Source organism: Leopardus geoffroyi, chromosome B1 (assembly GCF_018350155.1).
Source record: "Leopardus geoffroyi isolate Oge1 chromosome B1, O.geoffroyi_Oge1_pat1.0, whole genome shotgun sequence".
Taxonomy (NCBI): Eukaryota; Metazoa; Chordata; class Mammalia; order Carnivora; family Felidae; genus Leopardus; species Leopardus geoffroyi.
Window position 1 is genome coordinate 85,214,360 of NC_059327.1, and position 25,695 is coordinate 85,240,054.

At 42.2% G+C, this 25,695-nt stretch overlaps 1 protein-coding gene across 3 annotated transcripts in view; it reads left to right on the forward strand.

Annotated features, from left to right (window-relative positions):
* Positions 1–25,695, forward strand: part of RNF150 (ring finger protein 150) — a 295,154-nt gene that overhangs the window by 204,841 nt on the left and 64,618 nt on the right. For 2 of the 3 annotated variants that reach the window (XM_045466965.1, XM_045466951.1), the window contains exons 5-6: positions 4,391–4,487; positions 11,352–11,562. In XM_045466965.1, the coding sequence (XP_045322921.1) occupies positions 4,391–4,487; positions 11,352–11,562 (308 nt within the window). Of the gene's footprint in view, positions 1–4,390; positions 4,488–11,351; positions 11,563–24,463; positions 25,618–25,695 lie in introns of those variants that run through there. The other variant, XM_045466957.1, reaches the window with a different exon arrangement.

The window sequence follows — 25,695 nt, forward strand, 5'->3', positions numbered from 1 at the left end:
GAGGGGGTGTCATACATATAGACAAAGGACAACAGAAAACAAGAATTAATAAATGGGGAAACAGGTTTAGCTGGGTTTGTCATTACTGCTAAAAAAATGTGAGAACTTATTTTATTACTCATAATCAGCTCAGCATCATTTTCAGTTGTCAGCATCATCTTTTGTCAGGTGCTTGAAGAACTTTGTTTGTTTGTTTGTTTGTTTGTTTGTTTGTTTGTTTGTTTGTTTTTGAGAGAAAGAGAGCACAAACCAGGGAGGGTCAGAGGGAGAGGAAGACACAGAATCAGAAGCAGGCTTCAGGCTCTGAGCTGTCAGCACAGAGCCCAATGCGGGGCTTGAACTCATGAACCACGAGATCATGACATGAGCCAAAGTCAGACGCTTAACCAACTGAGCCACCCAGGCACCTCTGAGGAACTTTTACTTAAATGCTTGCTTCCCGTTGATGAAGAAAGAGGAAGGAGAGTTTTGGTCAATCCTCTGTTGCATTTCCAGCTTGCTAGGATTGTTAAGATAGACAAGATAGAATATCTTGTCCCATTGTTCCTCAGTGTGTACTTTCTCACGCAGCCTTTGTTAACACAGGGGAAGAGACAGTGCCATACTGTGAATCGTACAAACAGGATGAGCTGAGGTTGACTTTGCCGTAGAGATGTTTACTCGACTGTTGGTACATCTCACTGAATGCTGGATTCTTTCCCTAACTCTTTATTTATTTAGCCTGGTAACTTTTATTTTTCTTTCCATTGGGGAGGGAAGAATTGTTTTTGCAATCCTAATTACAAGGATACAGTCTTCATGTTTGATAGTTAACACAAGAAATATGGTGTTAGAAAATGAATGTTCATTAATAATCAGCATGATCACCATCTATGTGTCACTTTAGCAACTTTCATTTTTTGCCTTAGTTCTCCCTTTGAATTTTTAAAATTTTCCTTTACTTGTTAAAATGTTAAAAGTATATTCTAAAGAGTAAGAATTGGAGTAATAACATAATATCTAAAAATAAGATGCAGTACATTTATATCAATAAGATTAATGGTTGTGGGGCGCCTGGGTGGCTCAGTTGGTTAAGCGTCCGACTTCAGCTCAGGTCATGGTCTCACAGTTCATGGGTTTGAGCCCCGCATCAGTCTCTATGCTGACAGCCCAGAGCCTGGAGCCTGCTTCAGATTCTGTCTCCCTCTCTCTCTACCCTTTGCCTGCTAACGCTCTGTCTCTGTCTGTCTATCTCTCTCTCTCAAAAATAAACATTGAAAAACAACAACAACAAAATTTAATAAGATTAATGGTAGCTTAAAATTAAGGAGGGCCAGGTGTTATGTTTTAAGCTTTTGGTCATTACTTATCCCCCCACCCCAACGCCACCCCCCCACACACATACAGAGTCATTCACTTGCAAACCCCATACTTATAAGAAAATTTCACAGATGAGCAACAGAGTCTTGGAGAACTAAGGCTTGCCTAAGATCAAACAGCCAGAAAATGATGGATCCAGGAGTATGGCTTTCCAGTGGCCTTTACATTGTGGTTCACAGGGAACCATTCAAGGACTATGCTGCTGCATTGATGGAGGGACCTTGTCTTATTCATCTTTGTACCCAGCTCCTAGCACAGAACAGAATGGAACAAGGAGGTGACGTAACCAGTGCTATATTTTAGGAAGATAAATCTGGCAAAGATGAGTGGGATGAAAAGAACAGGAAAAGCTGGTGGTGTGGAGAGCAGTTTAGATGTTATTGCAGTAATAAAGAACATTAACAAGATTAGGAGTGAGGAAGCAGTGTTGAGAATAGAAGCCAAGCAAAGCAGTGGAAGAGATTTAGCAAGACTGAGTCCATGGGCTTATGACCATGTGTAGGCAGTGAGGAGTACCAGGTCTTTTGATAAGTATTCATTTATATAGCAGATATTTCTGAGCATCACCTGTGTGCCAGGAACTATTCTAGATGCTGAGGATACAACAGAGAATTAGGCAAACAAGGATTTTGCTCTCATGGACCTTACATTCTCATTGGAAGTTATATTGGTCAATGTTCTCCAGAGAATCCCACTATACTCCACTATATTATATATCATATGTATATGTATATATATGAGACAATTTTCAAGGCATTGATTTTTTCAAGAAATTGGCTTATGTGGGGTTGGCAAGTCAGGAATCTGTAGGGCAGGCCTACAGGCTGGGAACTTGAGCAGAATCTGGTGCTGTCATCTGGAGGTAGAATTTCTGGTTCCTTGGGAAACTTCAGTTATGTTCTTAAGGCCTTTAACTGATTGGATAAGGCCCACCTAGATTATTTAGGATAATCTCCTTTATTCCAAGTCAACTGATTGTAGATGTTAACCAGATCTGTGATATGCTCCTCGATTAGTGTTTCATTGAATGACTGGGCACTAGCCAAGTTTACCCGCAAAACTAACCATCACCGATGCACAAAGGGGAATGACTCAGGGCGTTCTAAAATAGCTATCAGCTTCTAGGGTTTGGAGATTCTGCATAAGTAGGTATATCTCCATCTTACAGATGGGGCATCCGAGACTTGGGGATATTAAGTGACTTATTGAGGTTAAAACAGCTAATGACTGGCCCTCTTTTGTGACTCTAACATGTATGCCAGAAACACGACAGAAGCTGCCTCCCAAGAACAGTCAGAAGGGTCAGAATGTTTGACTTTTTTCCCCAGAGGAACACAGTTGGTGAGCAAGTTCAGATTCAGAACTTGTTTCCTGAGTGCAGAGCCTGAACTTAGGGAGGTCCATACTGCTTTTGGGGGACAGGGTGATTTCCTCCTGCTTTCGTCCCTCCCTCACTTCTGCCAGTGTCCAGCTCAGGGTTCTCGTGCCAGTCAGTCATTGTGCCTAGAATACCCTTCTTCTCCCCTCCCACTTCATGCGGATAATGTCTGTGTAGCCCTCAAGTATTCACTTTGGCACTTCATCAGGAAAATCTTCCCTGAGTACCCAAACAAAATAAATCTCCAGTCATAAGCCTTCCCAAACTCCATGTTCTTCTAAGGTGATACTTAGCACTATTGTCATTAAGTAGTTTATTTATGTTATTTCATTAACCTCTCCTCCCATTACATTCCCTAAAGGAAGGAGCCAAACCACTACCATGCTGATTCCCAGTGTTGAGCACAGTTCTCAGCATTTATTACTTGTTGGATGAATGTATGGGTAAAGGACCGAATGAATGTGATATGTGTCTTCTAAGGAATAAATCTGCAGGCATTCTAAACAGCAATCTGGAAACATGATGACACATCCAGGTTGCTACTCTCCTGTTCTAATCCCCAATCTAATCATATCCAGAGTACAGCTAACCCCATCCTTGGCATGTGGAGTCTTCTCAATTTCCATTTAAAAAATTGGCCCCTCCTGCACTCTTCCCTAATTTATGGGTCCCCTTTAAGCATTTGAGCCTAAAGCCCTCTAACACAAAGAAAAGGGTTAGACTGATAGAAGGAAAGAAAACAAAGGTGAGAGAAGAGAGTAAACAGTGCACAGCTGAGGACAAAGTCAGGCATGAATGGAATGTCCTGCGAAGCCCTCATACTTAAGACAGATGGTTCCCTGTCTTCTTGCCCCAGGCAGGAAGTTCTGACTGCTTCTGCCTGTGGTCTGGAGTCTTGTGAGTGAGAAGAAAAGCTTCTGACTCGAGCAGTCCCTGATAATCTCTTGGGCTCTTGAGAGCCAAGTTGAGTGAAAGGTCAGTTAGGAGGCCCCCCTGTGCCTACTGAATGCCCCCCTCCTGCTGGCATGCAGTGAAGGCTCACGGGAGTGCCACATGAGAACAGCAGTGGAGTTGATTGAGCACATCAGCTGTACAAACAGGAAAGGGTACGGTACCCTTCACTCTGGCTTCTGATTTGACAGCCAGCAGCCATAACAACATAAAATGTCATCTGTATTGTTAAATGCTTCCAGGAGCTCTTTTGCCCTTTTGTGTGAGAGCCCAAATATTAATGGAAACAAGCCTTTATTTTGCAGTTGTCTTCTGACTGTGGAAAAAGAAAGTTTGGATTTATTTACAAGTCGCAAGTTATCCTGAAAGGCCTGTGCAGGCCTCCCCACCTGCATTCTTTCCATTAAGCATTCTTCCTATTGAAAAAGAGAAAAATCTCTCTGTGTCTGCATCCTCTACGTTTTCTGAAACTTGGAAGACTGTTGTGAATCGTATAGGACAGTCCTGGGATCCAGACAGATTTTGACGAAATCAGCACAGGGTATACCAGGAAGCTCACTGGCCCAGGAGCTAGGAGATGGAGGGTCAAGTCTCGGCTGTGCCTCTGAGCAGTCGAGTGACCTTGGACAAGTCTCTGGGCTGTGGTGGACTAGGTAGTCTGTGCGGTTACCGCCACTCTAAGATGTATGGTTCTCATTGCAGGCATCTTTTCCACAAGTCCTGTGTTGACCCCTGGCTTCTAGACCATCGCACCTGCCCCATGTGCAAGATGAACATTCTTAAAGCCCTAGGGATCCCGGTAAGCACAGCACAGCCTACAGCATCGTAATATGTGTCTTTCTGCATCACCCCCCAAGCAGGGAGAAAACATCACACCTGGATTTTCTATGACCCCCTCATCTTCCTGGCAGAGCCGTCATCTGCTGAGGCCCCAAGAGAACACCCATGTCTGAAACATTTCTCTTCTCACCTTTTCTCACCCTGAGAACATCGCGGCCCTCTCACCACGTCCGTGTCAGCTCCTAAGCTTCTCATCTAGGCTGCAGGGTGCGAGTACAGGCAGGACATAGCAGAGGCTGGACGGCCCGGTTGCACACTGACCGCCTCCTGTGTCATCACTCACGTACTGTCAGCAAGGAGGTCTGCGTGCCTCACTTTCCGATGTTGCCCTACAACCACTGGGTAGCACCATGGCTAGCTTTCACTGGAAAGGAGCTCTTCCGGACAATGGGAGGACAGGACAGCCACTGGGAACCCGGCCCAGAGCCTCTGCTCAACTCAGATCTCTGCAGAGACCTTGAGTGAACAGGAAACCAGAGCCAGAGCTGCTCCATTCTGACACTACCATCCAGCTGGTGCCCTCTGTCATATGTTCATAAAATTGAGCCTCTCCCCCAGTGCAAAGAGAATCCCACCAGCTGGCCGGTTTGATGCTCCAGGGAAGGACTTTCCCAGGATTGTATTAAAGTGAGCCCCACGAGCTGGTGGTTGGTGAGGCACCAGCTGCTGTGGTGAGGGCAGGAAGCCATCCAGGCCACCAAATCCAAGGGCTGCACAGAGATGTGAGAAAAACATAGGCGCTGTCTAAAAGAAGCTAGACAAACAGGGTACAGAGATCAACCTCCCCCCCACCCCCGCCCGCCGGCCCCTCCACTTGGCTGCAACCTCTCTGTTGTCACTTCTCACTACTGATGGCAGAGAGTAAAGAGAATGTTAATGGTCCCAAGATGTCACTGAAGAAGAAAGGATCAGATCAAATATCAAAGGCTTCCTTTAATGCCAAAATGCTAATTATGCCAGGACTACCAGAGGGGCTCTGTTGGAGAGGGCACACCTGAAGCATTATGAGGTCATGCATTGGCTGGGGAATTTTCTACCCTGTACCAGCTGCCTCAACGCAAGCTGTATGCTGTGTATCGTGGTTGACACACCAAACGCAAATCGGCTTGTGTGACTATAGCTGCGAGCTAGATTCTGAAAGGCAATGCATTACATTTTCAGGCCAGAGTTGTAAATGCACAATGCATTCAAGGTAAAAATCAATTACAGTGAACATGAAATATGAGTAAGAACCCATCATCTCTACCAGATACTAGGAGCCTAGAAAATCGAACGCAGGGTTTGCACTTTTCAGCCAGTTCATGCAAGGGAGATGGGAAATGTATGTATGTGTGTGCTTGCATATGTGTATGTTATCTTTAGTCTCCAGAACCTTTAGAATACTCACAATTCAAGGTAGACAGTCACATTATTTGACCCAGTTTCTAATGCTCAGGATATTTTCAAAGCTCCTAAATGTTGATCCCAGTGCTTCTTGGTCAGGACAGTGAAACCAAACCACCCCTGGTGGTTACATTTCGAAGTAAATAGCATTTGACTTCAGACTTCTCCAGAGGAGGTACGACTTCTTCAGAAGCTACTTGAGAATGAGTTGACGGTACAAATACTGTTTTCAAAATAGAACTATTGGGTGGCCTTTGGGCTTATTTCCAAAATTAAAAACATTTTAACTTTTAGCAGTTGGGCATTTTGTACATGGTTTCATGCTCACCAAGTACGGGTAGGATTTTACTCGGCACACTTGACTTCCAGAAAAATAAACATTGGCAGCATCTTTTGGATTTTGCCAAGGATTCATAAAGGCTAGCTGCACAGGAACATGATGCGCATCTGTGCTTGCCCCAGAGAACAGAACATCCTCCAGAAAGAAGAAGGCATGTGGGCCACTTCTCAGGAACCGCCAAGGCATATGGCTACCCTCATGCCTCCCCAAGGTTTCTCTGGTCGTGTCCTAGAGGATGATACTGAAGTCTGGATCTGGGAGGAATTGGGGATGTTGTTTCACTCCATGCTTCACCACTGGGTAGCACCATGCCTAAGCCATACCAAAAAGATGATGTTTTATTGCATTCATATAACTTTCCATGTCACTGGGCAAGTTCACAGCCTTCTCACTTAGTAAACACTTCAGCTAACCGAAGCCCTCTTTATGCAGCTTAAAGATATTGTTGTATAATTTTTTTTCTAAATTCCTTATACTCTATTCTTAATCAAGGAAAACTGAAAAGAGCTTGTCAGTCTCTAACATTAGTCCCTAATTGTTCTTATCTCTGTATCCCTTTCGTATAATGAGTGTTCAGTAAACGTCTGTGGCATTGTTGCCCCAGAGCCAGAAGGCTGTCAGTTACAGAATCATATTTATGAAATTCAGTCTGGTCTCCTTTGGACTGTGTCCACTCACCACTCATTACTTGGTTGTAATCTTGGTCAACTAAATGGTCCAGATACAGGCAGTAAGGGTTTTGTTGTTTTTTTGTTTTTTTTTTTTTGTTTTTTTTTTTTTTGGCTTGTTTCTGGTTTTTGTTTTTAACTGAGTATCCTTGTGGCTGCCTCTGCTATAAGGCACACCACACAAGCCGCAAGCTGAGAGCTGGGGACATTTTCACTTTGTAAAGTGGATTTCTCTAAAATGAACTAAAGAATGAAAGCACAGCTTGTGGATCATGAAATTCCCATTATAGCGGGTATCTTTTTTTTTTTTTTTTACAATATTTTGCCAAGAGAAATAAGATACAGAACTGAAAAGGAGGGAGGCCTCCATTGTCAGAAGTGTTTTCATCCCTTTACCTACACAACAGATCTGCACCCTTGTTTCTCTCCAGTCAGTTCTAGGCGAGTCTTTGTAGAACGACAGAATGCAGATCTCAGTGAGTACTCCTCTGAGGTACCATATCATCCAGGCCATTCATATCCCAGCAGTAAACACCTTCAATCGCTATTGTCCTGATATAAATAGCATGATAGTGACTGAAGAGAAAATTCCATGTAGCTGGGGTATTCCCATGTTCCTGACTTCTAGAGGTTGGTTTATTTGAGTGGTTTCTCCCATGCTAAACTGAATTTGAATACCTATGCAATGTTCACTCGCAGATGGTATTTGAGATCTTCTGCTAAACATTATGACTGTAATTCCTCTTCGAGGTATATAAATTGGGTCCCTTTTCAAAAACATTCTTCTCTTGGATGAACCACTTAGAGTAGATATAAACTGTGAGTTTCTGTAATGTTTGGTCTATGAAATGTTATACCTAAGCCAAATTATTCATGCCCGCCACCATTAACAGCCCCACTGAGCTAATTAGCTCTTTCTCTTTCCCGCTTCTGTTAAAAATATAATACCGTTCCTCCTAGTGCACAAAATAAAAGGGAACACTCTGCTTCAAAATTAATAACTTTTTTAAAAAAAGAAAAGAGAAAAATGAAGAAACAAAATCAACAAGCGAAGTCAACATTTTGAAAACTATGTCAGTGGTTACCGCATATGTGATTGCATTCAGATGCCCATGGAGGAAAGACCAACCAGCACAGTATGCTCATTGTGAAATCCTTTCGTCCCTGACACCGCCCCCCACCCCATACAATTGGTTTTGCTTATAAGAGTTTTTATATAGTGTAGGGGAGAGAAAAAAGATACTTTCCCTTCTACCCATCTAGGTTCTCTAGCAGGGGCCCTATAAATGAGACCGGTAAAAGATAGACAAGAGAAAAACAACCAGACGTTTATTAACATGTGCACTGCACAAGCACATGGGAGCACTTAGGGATGAGTAACTCAAAGGGGTGGGCAGAACTTGGACATACAGAGCATCTTCACAAAAGAACAAATTTTAACAGAAGTGACCAAAGGACCTTGAGTTTCTCGGGCAGCAAATTCTGGGAAAGTACATATATGAGGGAAACTAATGGCAGAGAAGGACATATTAGTGAGGTGTGTTATTACAGATCCATTTTGGTGTCAACTCCCAGTCTCTGGTGATCGGAATGTTCTTCTCTTCCTGGTACAGGGAGGGGGGCCACCTTTACAAAATGTCCTACTTTTAGGCAGATGGGAGGAGTGCAGAGAACATTTCTTTACCTGCTTCTTCTCAACTGTCTTCAGCGCAAAATAATCCTTATGCCAATAGCACATTTTGGGGTGGCATATTCTGGTATTCTTGAGTAATATACCTTACCTTCACACAGAACTTGACAGTTTTTAAAGCATTTTCTCAAATCCTCCCTTAACGGATCTAGGACAGATAGTAACATTCCCAGCTTTTCATGGTAGTAAACTGAGACACTGATAAAATGTTCAAATCGACATTTACTGAGCACCTTGTAATTGTCAGACACTATATGAGGGCTTGGAAATTAAGATCAACGTAATGTAGTTGTTTCACTTTAAAAAGCTCGTGTCTCACTTTTATGTGGAATCTAAAAAACTAAACTCCTAGAAACAAAGAACAGACTGGTAGTTGCCAGAGGTTGGGGGCTGGGGGGTGGGGGTGAAGTGGGTGAAGGTGGTCAAATTATAAAGCAATCCTGGGGATGTAACATACAGCATGGTGACTGTAGTTAACAATCCTGTTTTGTCTATTTGAAAGTTACCAAGAGAGTAGATCTTAAAAGTTCTCATCACACACGAAAAAAACCTTGCAACTCTATGAGGTAATGGATGTTGGCTAAACTTAGGTGTTAATCATTTTGCAGTCTATATGTATATCAAATCATTCTGTCATACACCTAAACTGATGGAATGTTACATATCAGTTATATTTGAATGAAGCTGGGGGGAGAAAGCTTGTGAACTAGTAGAGTAAGACAGAGACAAGCACAGTTACAAATAAACCATAACACAGGGAGAGATACCTACAAAGTATTACAGTATCCAACATGCTACCTGGGAGGGAACAGTACTTAGAAAAGGTGATGGTTGGCCTGGGAATTGAAGGATGCTTACGAGTTCACCACAGTCAGGTTGAGACCTTGGGATGGGCAAGGCAATGGGGGTGATTGGGACTGATCAGAGGAACAGCATAAGCTATAGCACTGAGATAGGGAATATATGGTATTCTGTGTTTCCAAAGGCTAAGGTGAGGCCAGAAAAGCTGGGTGCCATGAGGCTGTAGAGAGCCTGTTTTGCCCTATTCAGGAGCTTATCATTTATTCTCTAAGAGAAAAGAGGGATCAGGGCACCCCTGAGGGTGGCTCAGTTGGTTACGCGTTTGAATCTTGACCTCAGCTCAGGTCTATACCTCAGAGTTCAAGCCCCATGTCGGGCGCAGTGCTATTTATGAAGCCTACTTAAAAAAAGAAGAAGAAGAATCAGACCTGTGTTTTGTTTTGTTTTAAAGACTGCTGTGTTGAGAAAGTAGAGAATGGAATATACCAGGGAAGAAACTGTAATGGAAGAAAAGGTAATGGGGAGAGAAAATTCCTAATATAGCTTATGTCACTATCTCTAAATTTCAAAAATATGGTGGGTTGGTCATTCAGTGCACTGACTTTTATAACTTGAGTTCCAGTGAATTGACTCACTTCTAACAGAGACGGAGAGGTGAAATAAAGAGAGAATACAGAGAAAGAGGGAATGAGCTGAATTTGAGATTTTTGTGAGATTGGAAATTTCCAACTGGCTATTGGAAACACAGGTGTGGAGCTTGAGAGACTGGCTTAAGCATAGAAAATCAGGACAAGAGTCTCCTGCTTTGGATTGTTTGCTTTGTGCTCCCAGTGAGTCCAGGAATTATGGATTTTTCCCTTTGATCTTTGAACACAGTGTAGTCATTATGATGTTAATACAGTCAATGCCAATCCAGAATTTTCCTCACCTAATCCCTCCCATCCTGATCTGTATCCATTGAGATATGTCAAGCAAAAATTCTTAGTATTTCTTAAGACCAGATCTCTGCAACACCATCTTTTTAAAATAATTTTTATGAGTTTGGGTAGAGGCATAACAACTGAAAATCATTTTAAAAGCTGTTTTTGGAGGAGATATAAATATATTCAATATCATTTCAAACAGCAGAACTAAGACCAAAGGGAAAAACCTACAAAGAGAAAGATTTTGCCCAAAGATAGCATAGTCTAACAAAGGCTGGCCAACACAGGTTGTCTTGCAAAGTAGAGAGCTCCCCATTTCTGTGCTGTTCAAGTGGGGGCTGTCAGACATCTGGGGATGAGGGGCCTGGAGGGACAGAAGTCTTGCAATGATTGGATAATCAAATTAAATGATTTCACCCTAGTTTTATGATTCTAAAATTTTAATTAAGATTTGACCAACGTATGATCGATTTGCACATTAAGTAAATAGGGCATTTTTTACAGCTGGTTTTGGCTTATGTTTAACCACCATCATAACAAAAATACCCTGTGCTTTTGCGTGTATCTCTAATAAACAATTCACCATGAGTCAGATTCTGTGCCCCCTCCCTACTCTCCTGTCATCAGTGCATTTACGAACAATGTGTGGGTCTTTGGGGGTAATTATCAGCAGTCAGCTACTTTCTATATGAGGAGTAAACAGTATATACAAGGGAAGGTAATCATCATAAATAAATATTATGTCCCCCCCCAAGTATTATATTAATATATGAATATTGTTTCTCCTGGAATTGAAACGTTATATCTAGATCTAAACAGAAACTTTGGAAAGGAAATTTTGGAAGACGTTTTCATGTTAATTGCAGAAACTATAGTAGAATATATATTTTTAAGTGATTCAGGAGGAAAACAGTAAAGAACTCAGTTTTCCACTGAAACAAAATATTTAGGCTGTAAACATTTCATCTCTAACTGGATGACAAACACTAAGGAGAGATCCTTTTCTCCTCATTATCAGCCCAATGCTGACTGCATGGACGACTTGCCCACTGACTTCGAGGGATCTCTGGGAGGCCCACCCACCAACCAGATCACGGGCGCAAGCGACACGACTGTAAACGAAAGTTCAGTCACTTTGGACCCTGCTGTCCGGACGGTGGGAGCCTTGCAGGTGGTTCCGGATACCGATCCTACCCCGCAGGAAGGAGAAGTCATCTTCACTACTAACAGTAAGTCCTGCTCCGTTCCAAAGTGCCGTAGTCCACAGGGCTGTTGCCACGTGGGAATTACAAAAAGGCACTTTTCCTCAAGAAGGAAAATAAAAAACGAGTATAATATTGCCAGGCTGAACAGTCATACCTGATAGGCCTTTAGAAGCCCAGTGCTTTCCAAAGCCAACATGGCTGACAGTAGATCTGGCTGGGCATCTGGCCATTGCCTGTCCTAGCCCCGTGGTACCTGAAGTGGGCAGGGAGGTGGCTCTGGTCTCTGAGAGTGGTGAAAAAAGCAGCTACAGGGGATGCTTAGCAAGACAGGATAGGGCACAACCCTGCTCACTCTGTGTGTGTGTGTGTGTGTGTGTGTGTGTGTGTGTGTGTGAGAGAGAGAGAGAGAGAGAGAGAGAGAGCCCTCCTGAGTGGCCATATGAGCTGCATGCAGGAGACTGCCCTCTCCTGTTTTGCAGGTGTCAGATGTAAATGCCATTTCCTTTAGATGGCTGCTTTTAAAGTACAACCTAATCCCCCAAACACAGTGGCATATTAAACTATCTTTGGGATTCCTTCCCTGTCTTCTGCATATACTCTAACTACTGTTCTATTTGATGGTAGTCATAAAATTATTAAAAAGCTGTGTTAGCATCAAGATCGAAGCTAAAACCTAAAGTATCTGCTCTTCAGTCTTACACAGCAGAGATAAAAGTTTCAGGAGTTCTAAGAAAATCAGCATGCTACAAATTAATGTCGGTTCAAGGCTTAAAGGGTGGGTGGATATTGAGATTTTAAAATAAGGTGTATTATCTCTGTTGGTAGAAGTAACCTATTTGCTGTAGGAAAATTGGAAATGGAGAAAAGTACCTTAAAGCCTTTTGGGATATTTCCTTTTAAGTTGGTCTCTTTTTTTTTTTTTTTTTTTTACATATTTGTGATATTTGTAGAATTTATAAAATCATTCATGCTGAAATGTAAAGAGATGCATTTTCTGGTGAAGAAATTAATTTAGACCTTGTTGAAAGATTGAAACATGAAAATAATAAAAAAGAATGAAAAAATCGCTCAGTACCCCACCTAGAAATAATCACTCTTAGCATTTTGGTGTATTTCCTGATAGCCTTTTATGATACAGTTGAGACAGTACCATAAGGGTTGAATGTTGAGCATTGTAACTGTGGAACTCCCAGAGGACCTCAGCAGGAAGTAATTTCAAGAGGAACTTGGTGGCAAATATCTGTCCATGCACAGTGTATTACTTTGGTGTGGATAAGAATTTTAAGTTTGAAAACCTGACCTTAGAGGCATAATGACCTTAATATTGAAACAATGATCATTAAACACTACAAGTCCTTCAAGACAAATTTCCAATCCCTTTGTTTTGAAGGTCTAGGGAAGTGCTGTCCCATATTAATACAATGTAAGTCACATGTAATTTCAAGTGTTCTATAGTCACGGTAGAAAAATAGGTTAAGTTCATTTTAGTCATGTATTTTATTTAACCCAATGTACTCAATATTTTGCAGTCTTTCTTTTGTATTAACTCCTCAAAGTCCGGTGTGTGTTTTACATTTACGGTGCGTCTCGGTTTGAACCAGCCACGTTTCAAGTGCTTAGGAGCCACATGTGGCTAATGGTTACTAGACTGACGAGCACAGATCTAGAATACTAGTCATTTAGGGATAGAAGAACCTTAAAAATAATTTAAGCTTTACCGTGATAAACGTCTCATTTTTAATTGTGGCCCAGAAGAGTAAGTGACTGATGTGGATCAAACAGTAAGTTCCCTTTTCAGAGTACAAGATTGGCCCATAATTTTTCCATTTACATCTTGGATTACCATCGGACATTTCGCTGTTCATTGTCTAGGTGAACTATATTGGAAGGCCAGATAAAATTTTGCTAGCAGTCAAAAACATTGAAGACATGAGCTTTTCTCGAGCCCATAAGAAGAACCAAATCAAGGGGTGCCTGGGTGGCTCAGTTGGTTAAGCATCTGACTCTTGATTTTGGCTCAGGTCATGATCTCATGGTCATGTGATTGAACCCTGCATCAGGCTCCACATTGAGGGTGGAGCTTGCTTGGGATTCTCTCCTTCCCTCTCTCTCTGCTCCCTCCCTGCTCTCGCTCTCTCTCTCTCTAAACAAACAAACAAACAAACAAACAAACATTTTTTAAAAAAGAACCACCAAATCAAAAATGGATCATTTTCCTTTCCATAAAATATTATTTCATTTTCAAGAAAAAAAGTGTCATCTGTGAGATTCCTTGTTTTTAAAAGTGGATACATACTTCATACATCTCCATAAAGCCCAGATGACAAATGAGAAGGCATGGTTTGTGGGCTAAAATACATCCAAAAATGAAATACAGAATCATGGTCTGTACCCACATAATTAATAATCCCTAAACTGTTTTTGCCTAAAATAGGCTCAGAGTGTTTAGGTCATACCAGGCATTTAGTAGAAGTGTAGAAGCAGGGAGCACCTCCTGTTCCCAACAGAAGGAAAAATGCCAGGTCATTTCAAAGCAAGATACTGGTAAATATGAAGGGAAAAGAGGCCTGAGGCCACATTTGTGGTCAGAAGACTTAATGGTATAGGTGAATACGGCTAGAGATCTCAGTCTCACAGTACAAACTGAGTTTGTACTCAAAATAGTTTTGCTGGGCCATTTATTTCTGACTAGTTTTCTTTATTGGGATTTAACAGAATATTCCAAACAGAGTCATTCTGATTAGGTATTAATTGTTTTATATCATTAACCAGCTGTAGATTCCTTAAGGAGCAAACCCTGTGCTGTATACAAGTCTGGAAATTTCCTAGTGCCCTAACACAAATAAATAATCCATAGATGAATGTCTGAATAAATGGGTGAAAAGATTCAAGTTGTCATCAACCCTGTTATAACCAACCCTAATGCTGCCTAAAAATAACATGGATGGAGAATTAAGTGTAGTTACAAATCACAAATAAATAATCCAGTGGAGGTTGGACCTAACTTTTCTTCACATCATCCTTTCCCACCTCAGATCTCTACAGACCCAGAAAATTACTAGAAGATGAGGAAATAACAGTAGCTAACATATACGTCACACCACCTGTGCACCAGGCACCCTTTTTAGCCCTTTATATATACAACAACCCTATGAGGTAAATATTATTTTTATTGTCATTTTACTGATGCAGAAGTGGAGGCACAGAGAGATAAAAGTAACGGACCCAGGGTCCTAACTAGTGGAAGGTGGAGGTGGAATTCAAAGGAGTCTCTAGTTCCAGACCCCCATGCTTAGCTACACTATGGTCAGAGTGTGAACAAAGGGAGAAAATAAACACAGTCACTCGCACCCTTCTCATTTATTTATTCCTTTTCTCCATCTTGCTGAATCTCTGAAAGGCCAGAAATGTGTGTGTTCTTACGTGATCTTCATCCCTACCTTACCTTTCTGGCAAATGGTGTGTGGTTCATCAAAGGCACGTCAAAGTCATGTCAGCACTCAAGGCAGGGAAAGCATAGAACAGATTGCCTTTAGAGTGAAGAGGGAAAAATCTGGCATTAAAGGATCATCTCCAGTTCTCAGGAAAGGCAAAAAAGAGAAGCATTTACACAGCAAAGGAAACCCAAACTCTCTGCAAGTCTGACATTTGGGAGGAAGATGTTCCCATGTGCATTATCTTGAATGTTTCTGACATTCTGCCTTTTAGAACCTCAAATGGCAGTCCCAAATCACAGCGTTTCTCCTGCACCTTAGTGCAAGGGGTCACTTTCTGAATGCTCTGATGTCACTCACCAGTCTTTGTCTGCACCCTAAACAGACATTGCCTTCTGACTCCCCAGGCTGCAAGTTTGGGGATTTGCTTCAGCAAGGAAAAAAAGTTCCTGAGGATCAAAGGAAAACAAAGCTAAACAAACAGCAATGTGTGTTTGCAGACCCCAGAGAGGAGCGAGAGAAAGACACAAAAGGAGAAGATTCTGTTACTCCTCCGCAGAAACATTCAGGACCACTTGACATCTTCTCAGGAGGGTCTGAAACCTTCCCTTAATTTTTAGAGAAGCTGTCCATTTCCCTTCTCAAATCACAACACGACGCAAGCCCTCTAGGACTCTAGGTCATTACCCACTTTGCCACTCCTCCTACCTCCAACTAGAAAAAGTCAGCATTCAGCCCCTGGGGTGAAGAGTGGAGGGTGGGAGGGGTGAGGGAGCTGGGACCTAGAAAGAGACATGAAAATGGACAAAATCAAGACATCCCAAAGCTGCTCCTGTACCTTGTGAGCACATGCCAGAATATGTTTGGCCAGGAGACCTGGTCTTCCGACTTTACAGAAGGAAGCATGAGTTATTATGTACCCGGCTAGTTGAAATGAACTGCGGTACGGGATTCCTCTGGGAAACTTCCTTTGCTAACTTTCTATCAACTCAGATCCTTGGGGTAAACAGAGTGTATCTAATGTATTCAGCAAACATGATTTGTGATGTGTTAAAAATGCATCTTTATTTTTGCTTCACTGCCATTTCATATAATATTCTCCTACCTTGGATGAAAACTCCAGCAGGCCTAGGAATTTTCTGCTCACTTTTAGGTCACTGACACTTCTAAAAGTCCCTTCAGGTCCCAGATACAGACAAATTTTTGTGCAGGGCCCTTTTCCTGGTAATTGCCATGACTCAGGGCAGGAGGACCTTCTTGCTTACTCTCAAGGCTTCCCGCAGCCCCTATGCATCCAGCAGTCTGTTTGCAGCCTCAGTCTGCGGAAGTGCCCTTACCCCCCAGGCCTTTTCAGTTAGGTCCCCAGTCCTGCTCTTTCTCCCACGGGGTCATCTCTAGGATACTCACACATCACCTGCCCTGACAGTCCTCTCCAGACCAGCAGCTGTGTCTGACCTCTGACCTCATGCAAGCCATCTGCCTCCTCTATCTACACTCCAAGCAGGAAAGAGACCCGAGTCCATAGTCTTCTTTAGGTTTTCATAGGCTTAAGCCAGTTCTCTTTGAGTCCCACCTACAAGAACATATTTCAGAATCCCCTGTGTGGTTCCCTTACAGTAACCCCTCACTGGGCTTGGTTGTGGGAGGTAGCCCTTCCCCACCCCTTTTGCAAGAGGAGTGGCATTAAACATGACAATACTCTCTCCTCAGACAGTCTCTTTACAGGTTCTCTACCTTCCTCTCCTTCTTTCTCCTCTTTATTATCTCAAAGTGGGTGATGGGGTCAAGAATCATAGAACAGGTTCGGCAATCCCTATCAAAATAACACCAGCATTCTTCACAGAGCTAGAACAAACAATCCTAAAATTTGTATGGAACCAGAAAAGACCCCTAATAACCAAAGCAATCTTGAAAAAGAAAACCAAAGCTGGAGGCATCACAATCCCAGACTTCAAGCTGTATTACAAAGCTGTCATCATCAAGATAGTATGGTACCGGCACAAAAACAGACATAGAGAACCCAGATCAATGGAACAGAATAGAGAACCCAGAAGTGGACCCACAAATGTATGGCCAACTAATCTTTGACAAAGTAGGAAAGAATATCCAATGGAATAAAGGCAGTCTCTTCAGCAAATGGTGCTGGAAAAACTGGACAGCGACATGCAGAAAAATGAACCTGGACCACTTTCTTCCACCATACACAAAAATAAACTCAAAATGGATGAAAGACCTAAATGTAAGACAGGAAGCCATCAAAATCCTAGAGGAGAAAGCAGGTAAAACCCTCTTCGATTTTGGCCTCAACAACTTCTTACTCAACACGTCTCCAGAGGCAAGGGAAACAAAAGCAAAAATGAACTATTGGGACCTCATCAAGCTTCTGCACAGAGGAGACAATCAGCAAAACTAAAAGGCAACCAACAGAATGGGAGGAGATATTTGCAAACGACATATCAGATAAAGGGTTAGTATCCAAAATCTATAAAGAACTTACCAAACTCAACACCCAAAAAATAAATAATCCAGTGAAGAAATGTGCAAAAGACACGAATAGATACTTCTCCAAAGAAGACATCCAGATGGCCAACTGACACATGAAAAAACACTCAACATCATTCATCATCAGGGAAATACAAATCAAAACCACAATGAGATACCACCTTACACTTGTCACAATGGCTAACATTAGCAACTCAGGCAACAACAGATGTTGGCGAGGATGCAGAGAAAGAGGATCTCTTTTGCACTGCTGGTGGGAATGCAAATGATGCAACCACTCTGGAAAACAGTATGGAGGTTCCTCAAAAAATTAAAAATAGAACTACCCTATGACCCAGCAATTGCACTACTAGGTATTTATCCAAGGGATACAGGTATGCTGTTTCGAAGGGGCATATGCACCCCAGTGTTTATAGCAATACTATTGACAATAGCCAAAGTATGGAAAGAACCCAAAAGTCCATCAACGGATGAATGGATAAAGAAGACGTGGTGTATATATACAATGGAGTATTACTCGGCAATCAAAAAGAATGAACTCTTGCCATTTGCAACTACATGGATGGAATTGGAAGGTATTATACTAAGCAAAATTCGAGAAAGACAAATATCATATGATTTCACTCATATGAGGGATTTAAGATACAAAACAGATGAACATAAGGGAAGGGAAGCAAAAATAATATAAAAACAGAGAGAGACAAAAGATAAGAGACTCTTAAATATAGTGAACAAACAGAGGGTTGCTAGAGGGATTGTGGGAAGGGGGATGGGATAAATGGGTAAGGGGCATTAAGGAATCTACTCTTGAAATCATTTTTGCACTATATGCTAACTAACTTGGATATAAATTTAAAAATTAATTAATAAAAAGAATCATAGAACAGGTTCCCCTTCATATCCATTGTACATCCAGTGGTAGGTGGGGAGCAAAGGGGTGGGTAGAGGTGGGAGAGGGCTTTCTCCCATCTTTGCTGTCCACACCTCTTCAGTAGAAGCAGGCAGGAAGAGTCCCATGACAGTACAAATGAATTAGTTCCCAAACCTCCTAATGATCTTCACTGGAGAACCACATTCTTAGCTCAAAGAGTACCAAACTATGGTCTCTTTTGAAAGAACCTAGACACTTTCTCTTTCTCTCTCTCTCTCTCTCAAAAAAAATTAATGAACATTAAAGGTTTGTTTTGTTGTTTTTTTTAAAGGGGTGCCTGGGTGGCTCAGTCGGTTAAGCATCCGACTTTGGCTCAGGTCATGATCTTCCAGTTTGTGGGTTCAAGCCTTGTGTTGGATTCTGTGCTGACAGCTCAGAGCCTGGAGCCTGCTTCAGATTTTGTGTCTCCCTCTCCCTCTGTCCCTCCCCTGCTTGCTCTCTCTCTCTCTCTCTCTCTTTCTCTCTCCCCACCCCTCAAAAAAAATGAATAAACATTAAAAAAAAATTTCTAAAAGACAGAACCTAGAGACAGGTCAGCCTTTTTTGGGAAAAAAATATGCTCATACTCTTCAAAATGCATTCATGAGACAAAAGTAATTTGCTAAAGCCCAGCTGAAACTGCAGTCTGGGGTGGGGGCGAGGGGAAGAAGCCATTTGTAGAAAAAAAGCCATTAACAGCTACCACTGCATCACCAGGAGCTCTCTAGGGACACATACTCCATCCTAATTATGGAAAAGAAAACTTCCAAAAAGTTCATTCAGAGACTTGTGTAGAGTCTCTGGAATGATTAGCTTTCTCTGATTTGAGGAACTAAGGATCAACCTCTCTGAGGGTTCTTCATTCCTCAAGCTATATTCTGTTAATATTAGGCCAGAAGTGAAATTCATTCATTTTTTAAAGTTCTTTGTCTACTATTTAGGGAGTAGTTGATGAAGCACTCAGGACATCTGTATTCAGAAGTTTTAAATGCCCCTAGCCTTGCTCTGACCACAGCGTGAATGTGAAAACAAGACAGAATGTACATTCAAGACTTTTCCAGGGAACCCAATTTTGAACCTCTGAGTCAAGACAACTGAGAGAAAAAGGGAAGGTTGGCATGAGCACCACATTTCTGTTTCAAATGTGCAACTACGCTCTGCTATATTTGCAAAGCAGCAATTTCCAGGTTTTATGTGACGGCAAAATATACTGGTGCATCCAGAAATAAACACATCTAGCTAAAGTATTCCAGGGTTTATGAGAGAGGACAAGAGTGAGTAGCCACGTCTGCTTTTTTGACTTGCATCAAAGCCTGGAATGGCAAAGAAGCTACCCTAGACTGGATAAATATGCTGGCTGGGATCAGCAATGAAAATGATCTCCCTTGGTGCCCATAAGATTCACATTAGCCCTGGAAAGATGACTGCTTTGATTTATGAGGATATTCCATTGTGGCAGACAGCAGAATCAGCCAACCGTTTAAGAGTTTAGACCCACTGTCATCTCTCCTTCAGGAAATAGTTAAGCCACAGTGGACTACTTCTATACAGAATAAAGCATTTGTAGATTACAACACTGTTCCCCGCAGTCATCACCGTGTCTCATCATGTGCCAGGTCTCTGGAGCAACATCACCCCCTTGTTTCTGAATCGTCCAGCTCACCAGCTCAACAACAGCTTCAGCAGAGAGACAGCTGTTCTGAAGAGGAAAGATCTTTGTGATAAGCACAAGCCTTGATCACCAAGTGACCCAGATGGCAACTGTCCAGTCCACAAGCCACCAGATTTTCCGCGATAACATTTCTCCTTGATTAAAAACATTCGCCAATCCAAGAAAGCCCACTCAGGGCCAAGCTCCCAGGGTTTTTCTATCTTGTGCATCTGGTGCCTCTGACAGGGAGTATGGAGGACCTGTAGGTTTACAAACGGCCTGTGAGAGAATTAATCCATTGAGACCACAGATCTATTGCCCCTTGGAGTACTCAGCCTAGGCATGACACACACCGTCCACTCAGAAGAAACTTGTCTTCTGGAAATGAAGTAACTCAGCCAGCAGACCAAATCCATCCATTTCTGGGAGATTGCCTCAGATGCTCTAAGTTACTCATTGAGAACACCACTTCCAGTTTGATTAATTTCCCCCAATGCTGTCCGGCTTTGGGGAAGTGTTGCAGCTTAACAGCTGTTCCAAGAGTGTGCTGGGGAAAGGGCTGTTGAGCAGACCTGCATTTTGCCAGACACTGTCACACTGAACGTGGATCTCAGCAAGAGGTGGCAGCCGATGGCAGGAAACACAATTGATAGGTCAGCACTTTTTCAATATTTGAGTACCATGAAGGGCAAATAAAAGAACATTTCTCTTTGCATTTCAATTCTAAAGCATATCATGAGGAAATTCCATTATTCAGAGATTAAGAAAGCAGGAACAGCTGAAAATGCCTTTTGGATGACATAAGAATTGGCTCTGAAAGTTGAGAGTCTCAGAGTTCTGTAAATCAAAATATTTCAGAAATGAAATTCAGTGGTTCAGGGGGAAAATCAGTAATTACCAGGACATTCCTGGAGCTATGCGAGGTAGGATGATATATGGGAAACACCACTAGCTTGAGGCAGGAAATTCGGGCATTCATCCTGATTTGGCCTCCAATTAGCTGTGTCACCTTGGGCAAGTCACTTAGTCTCTCAGCACTTTCATTGACAATTGAGGAAACGTACTTGTACTAGCAGATGATTGCTAGGATCCTTTCCGGTTCCATAACTCTATGATTAAAGTTATACCCCCTCCTGCTACCCTTCCAAGTCTCACTAAGAAAAGCTCAGTCAAGATCTTGCTTTCTTACTTACAAGCTCTTCTTGCTACCCTCCTCCTTCCAGCACCACGGGGTCCCCCTAGCTCTCTCCCCCCTGCCATATTTCCTGAGACTGTAGAGGGTCTTATGAAATGCAACAGCTCCCCATCTTGGAATCAGATGAGCGTTTGGGAAGATGGTGAGTGTAGACGGCTGGAAAAACACTGCCAGAGCCCAGGTGCCCCCAGGAACCTTCTACACAGTGCACCCTGGACTCAGAACGTGACAATTGTCTGCTCACAGAAGCTCTTAAGCACTACTCACCTGGTTGTTTAACAGCCTTTTGTGGTGATTTTTAAAACGATAGTTATGATGGCACGTCATGTAAACCAAAATATTATGCGAAGCTCTTCATTCTGCTTTAGTATTGATGCTAGGCAATGAGAAGCAATACTTCGAAAAACACATTGTGTTTCTTCAATTGATAGATGTAGGTATGAAGTCTATATTTATGTATTTATGTGTATATGAGTACACAGTTTGGTGTTTAATTCCAATCACTGTATGTATGATTTTTAAATAATTATAATGCTTTTTATTTTTACAGTAGATACCACATGCATCATTTTCTCTTCTCAGTGAGGTAGTAAAAAAAAAAAAAAACCCCTGTGACATCCTTTAGAAGTGGTATCATTTCCACTTAACAAACAAGTGAACGTGCTGAGACACAAGTACCACATTCAGAGTTGTTGGTTCCAAATCAAGAAAGAAAGTCTCCCTCAATGGACCCCCATTCCAGGATACACTACGCTGTGTGACTCCTTTCATGTATCCATCATGTAATTTGAAAGGAAATAACTGATGATCGCCTGAGAATAGCTCCATTTTATCTAAATATTTTAAAACTTGACTCTATTTTATTTGTTATTAAAATATTTAGGTGCCAGATATTTTTATTAAGTGTCATTGGTTAACAGGCTGAATGCTAAAAATTAGATTTACCTCTCTATTACTATGAAATTATGAGGCAGAAAAATGTTTTTCAAAGAACCCTTAATTTAATAATTGATGTTATTCTGTTATTAAAGCAATAGGAGTAAGAAATCATAATATCCTCTTTCAAGGAGTTGAGGCCTGCTGTCTCCTGACAGAAAAGAACTCCTTGAATTCAGTGATTGGCCTTCTTCCTAAGGTCTCAAAGCATAATTCACCCACAGTATCCTGTTCTGCCTTGATAACATTCTTGTGCAGCAGAGGCAAGCAGTAATAGCTATCCCAAAAGGAAGAATTTAAATAGAGGAGCTAAATCGAGTCCCTGCCCTGGCCAAATTGTCTTTCTAATACTGAACCACAGAATTAACACTGGTTCATTGCAGAGAAATGCCAGGAAAGCGCCCTTGTTCCAAACTAATAGTACATAGTTAAAAATCTAGTTAAAACATGCCCAGAGGAAGTGGTTGAAAACTCAAGGGCATCAGGACTCGTCTTCTTGGTAAAGGAACCATCTGGAGCCAACCCAGGATTTCTGGCTACACATGGAAGATTGAACCCACAGCTTTATCTCTGCTACCTAACAAAGTCCCACCAAAGGGTTTATAAAAGATATCAGCCCACATGGGCACTAAGAATGGAGAAAAGATGACAACAGACAACAGGTCAACAAATTCTGGGTGACAAGTGAGTGGAAATTCACCTGGCAAAGTGGAGAAAGACGGAATCGAAGTGCCTCCTAAGGAAGACGCTGATAAGAAACAAGCAGTTGAGCACTCAGAACCCTGGGGAGGCTAGGGGCGCCTGGGTGGCGCAGTCGGTTGAGCGTCCGACTTCGGCCAGGTCACGATCTCGCGGTCCGGGAGTTCGAGCCCCGCGTCAGGCTCTGGGCTGATGGCTCGGAGCCTGGAGCCTGTTTCCGATTCTGTGTCTCCCTCTCTCTCTGCCCCTCCCCCGTTCATGCTCTGTCTCTCTCTGTCCCAAAAATGAATAAGCGTTGAAAAAAAAAAATTTTTAAAAAAAAGAACCCTGGGGAGGCTCAAGATGTAGGGCACCAGATGCCCAGGAAGATCGGGGTAAGGAGTGGTGCTCAAAAGAAGATCTGGTGATTGACTATGTATAGAACATGTAGGCCCCCGGATTTCTCCCCCATCCTGAGCCATCTACTGGTGGTCTTAGCCCCATAATAAGGTCCCTTTGCCATTGGCAAGCCCATCCGTGCATGCTCAATCAGAGTGCCTCCTTGGTAAGTATGAATGGAGAGCAAGGATGGCTAGACAATTATGAGAATCTAAGAGACAGAGACCACAAGTAAAAACAAAAAGAAATTCCAGGGAAACCAAGATAACTCAGAGCACAGAATTCTGTAGGCTATCATTTGTGTCCTCACAGAGGAGATAATATTGCAACAGATACTGTTGAAACAGATACTGTGAGAAATAGGAATTTTCAGAGAAAGAGAAGAACTGCCAGATATTAAAAAATATAGCAGAGTGACAATTCCCAGAGAATGATTAAAAGATGAAGTGCTATTTGTCTTGTTAAACTATGTTCTTGGAATGAAAAAAAATGATTTAAAAATTAAATTTAGGGGTGCCTGGGTGGCTCAGTCGGTTAAGCGTCTGACTTCGGCTCAGGTCATGATCTCCCAGTTTGTGAGTTCGAGCCCTGCTTTGGGCTCTGCACTGACAGTGTGGAGCCTGGAGCCTGTTTTGGATTCTGCATCTCCTTCTCTCTCTGCCCCCGCCCCTCTGTCTCTCTCTCTCAAAAATAAATAACATAAAAAATTTTTTAAATAAATAAAAATTAAAGTTAAAAGTAAGACAAAACAAAAAGCATCCGTTGACATACCATTGAAGACTGAAATCACTAATTCCACATACATTGTGTGTTAGCATCCCCCCTGCCCAAAATGCATTTTCTACCACAATGAAAAGTATGGCCTTGCATGGCATCCTTTGCTTCAGCTAATGTGTATGGTACCAAACTGTTAAGAGGGTTTTCTTTTTGCATGCTACGTTTGTGCTATATCTGCAATATACAAGTGTATAGGTCTATCATGTAAATTAATGACTGCAGTTTTTACAATGACATTACTTCCTAGTGCTCAAGCCAGTGTATTGGGATTACCTATATTCTTTACACTCTATTTCCCTCTGTAGTGAGACGATCACCAAATGTTCAGTCTGCTTTTTAAATATCTCCCTGTGCCACTTCCCTCCGCCGCTACTGTAACTCAAGACCTTATTGTCTCTTACCTTGATTTTCTCCCCGGCTGCCGTTTCACTCCCTGTTTCTAGTCTCAACATCCACCAATGTGTCCTCCTCCTGCTTCCTGGATCGTCCTCTACAGAAATCTGATCTCGTCACTGTTTTGCTGCAAACATTTTTATCACCTATGGGTTAAAATCTCCAGCTGGCTAATCTAAACAAACCATTAAGCATTTGGCAGCAGCATACTTCTTTCTGGCTTTTAACCACTCCCACCAGGTACTTTACACAGAGCATTTCCAAACCGCTTGTGGTTCTAGACATGCTACCCCCGACGTTGCTCCCTCACCTACCGAGTCCTGTATATCCTCAGGAACACCTCATCTGCTGTATTCTCTGAGATGCCTTCTCCGCTATGCCAAGCAGAATGTGGTGCTTGTTTTAGAATTATCTTCTTCCAAACAGTTCTCTGTTACACTTCCTTAAGAAAGCGTCTGTCACCCTCACCCCACTGAATTTATAGGACCTTAAAGGGTTTGGACTGTGGCTTTTCATCTTCATGTTCCAAAATCCAGCACAGTTTGTGGCATAAAGTTAGACTCCACAAGCATTAGTTGAAGGAATGAATGAATACGCTGAAGAATTTTTAAAGAATCAATAGCAATAGTTAGGAGACTGCATTGTGATATCCTTTCGTATTTTGTCTGCTAACAAGAAGAAAATATGTATATTCTTCCACGGATCTCCAAGATGGATCCAAGCACCAGCAGGGCGAGCCTCCCTGTAGCTCATTCCTCTGGGATGACTCTGTGACCCTACAGAAGCACAAATGCCAAACTGGTCCCCCGCCACGAGGAAGGAGGGAGACTAATGCCTTGTGGAAATGGATTGATGATTTATTATTTATCATTATTGACATTGGACTGCACAGCAGAAATGGGGATTAAAGGCAACAGAGAGACAAAGAAGCAGAAACAGCAGCAAAGGGAAGTGTGATGGAGAAAGTCTCCAGCACCTGTCCACACAGTACTTTCTGCAGATGCCTGGAGATGACACAAAACCAAATGCCCAGAAACCAGCGCCGCTTAAAGGAAGCACTTCACTTTTTGTTTGATACCATTGGCGCTACTCTTACTATTTTAGATTGACCCACGCTGAGTGATAATATTGACCTACGAGGGATCATATGGGCTCTGGGAAACCAGATGACTTAAATCTGGCATCAGGCACATCAGGCTTAAATCCTGGCATCAGACACATCAGGCTTAAATCCTGGCTGCCCACCGAAGTGCTAGCTGTGGCAAACTCATGTAACATCCCT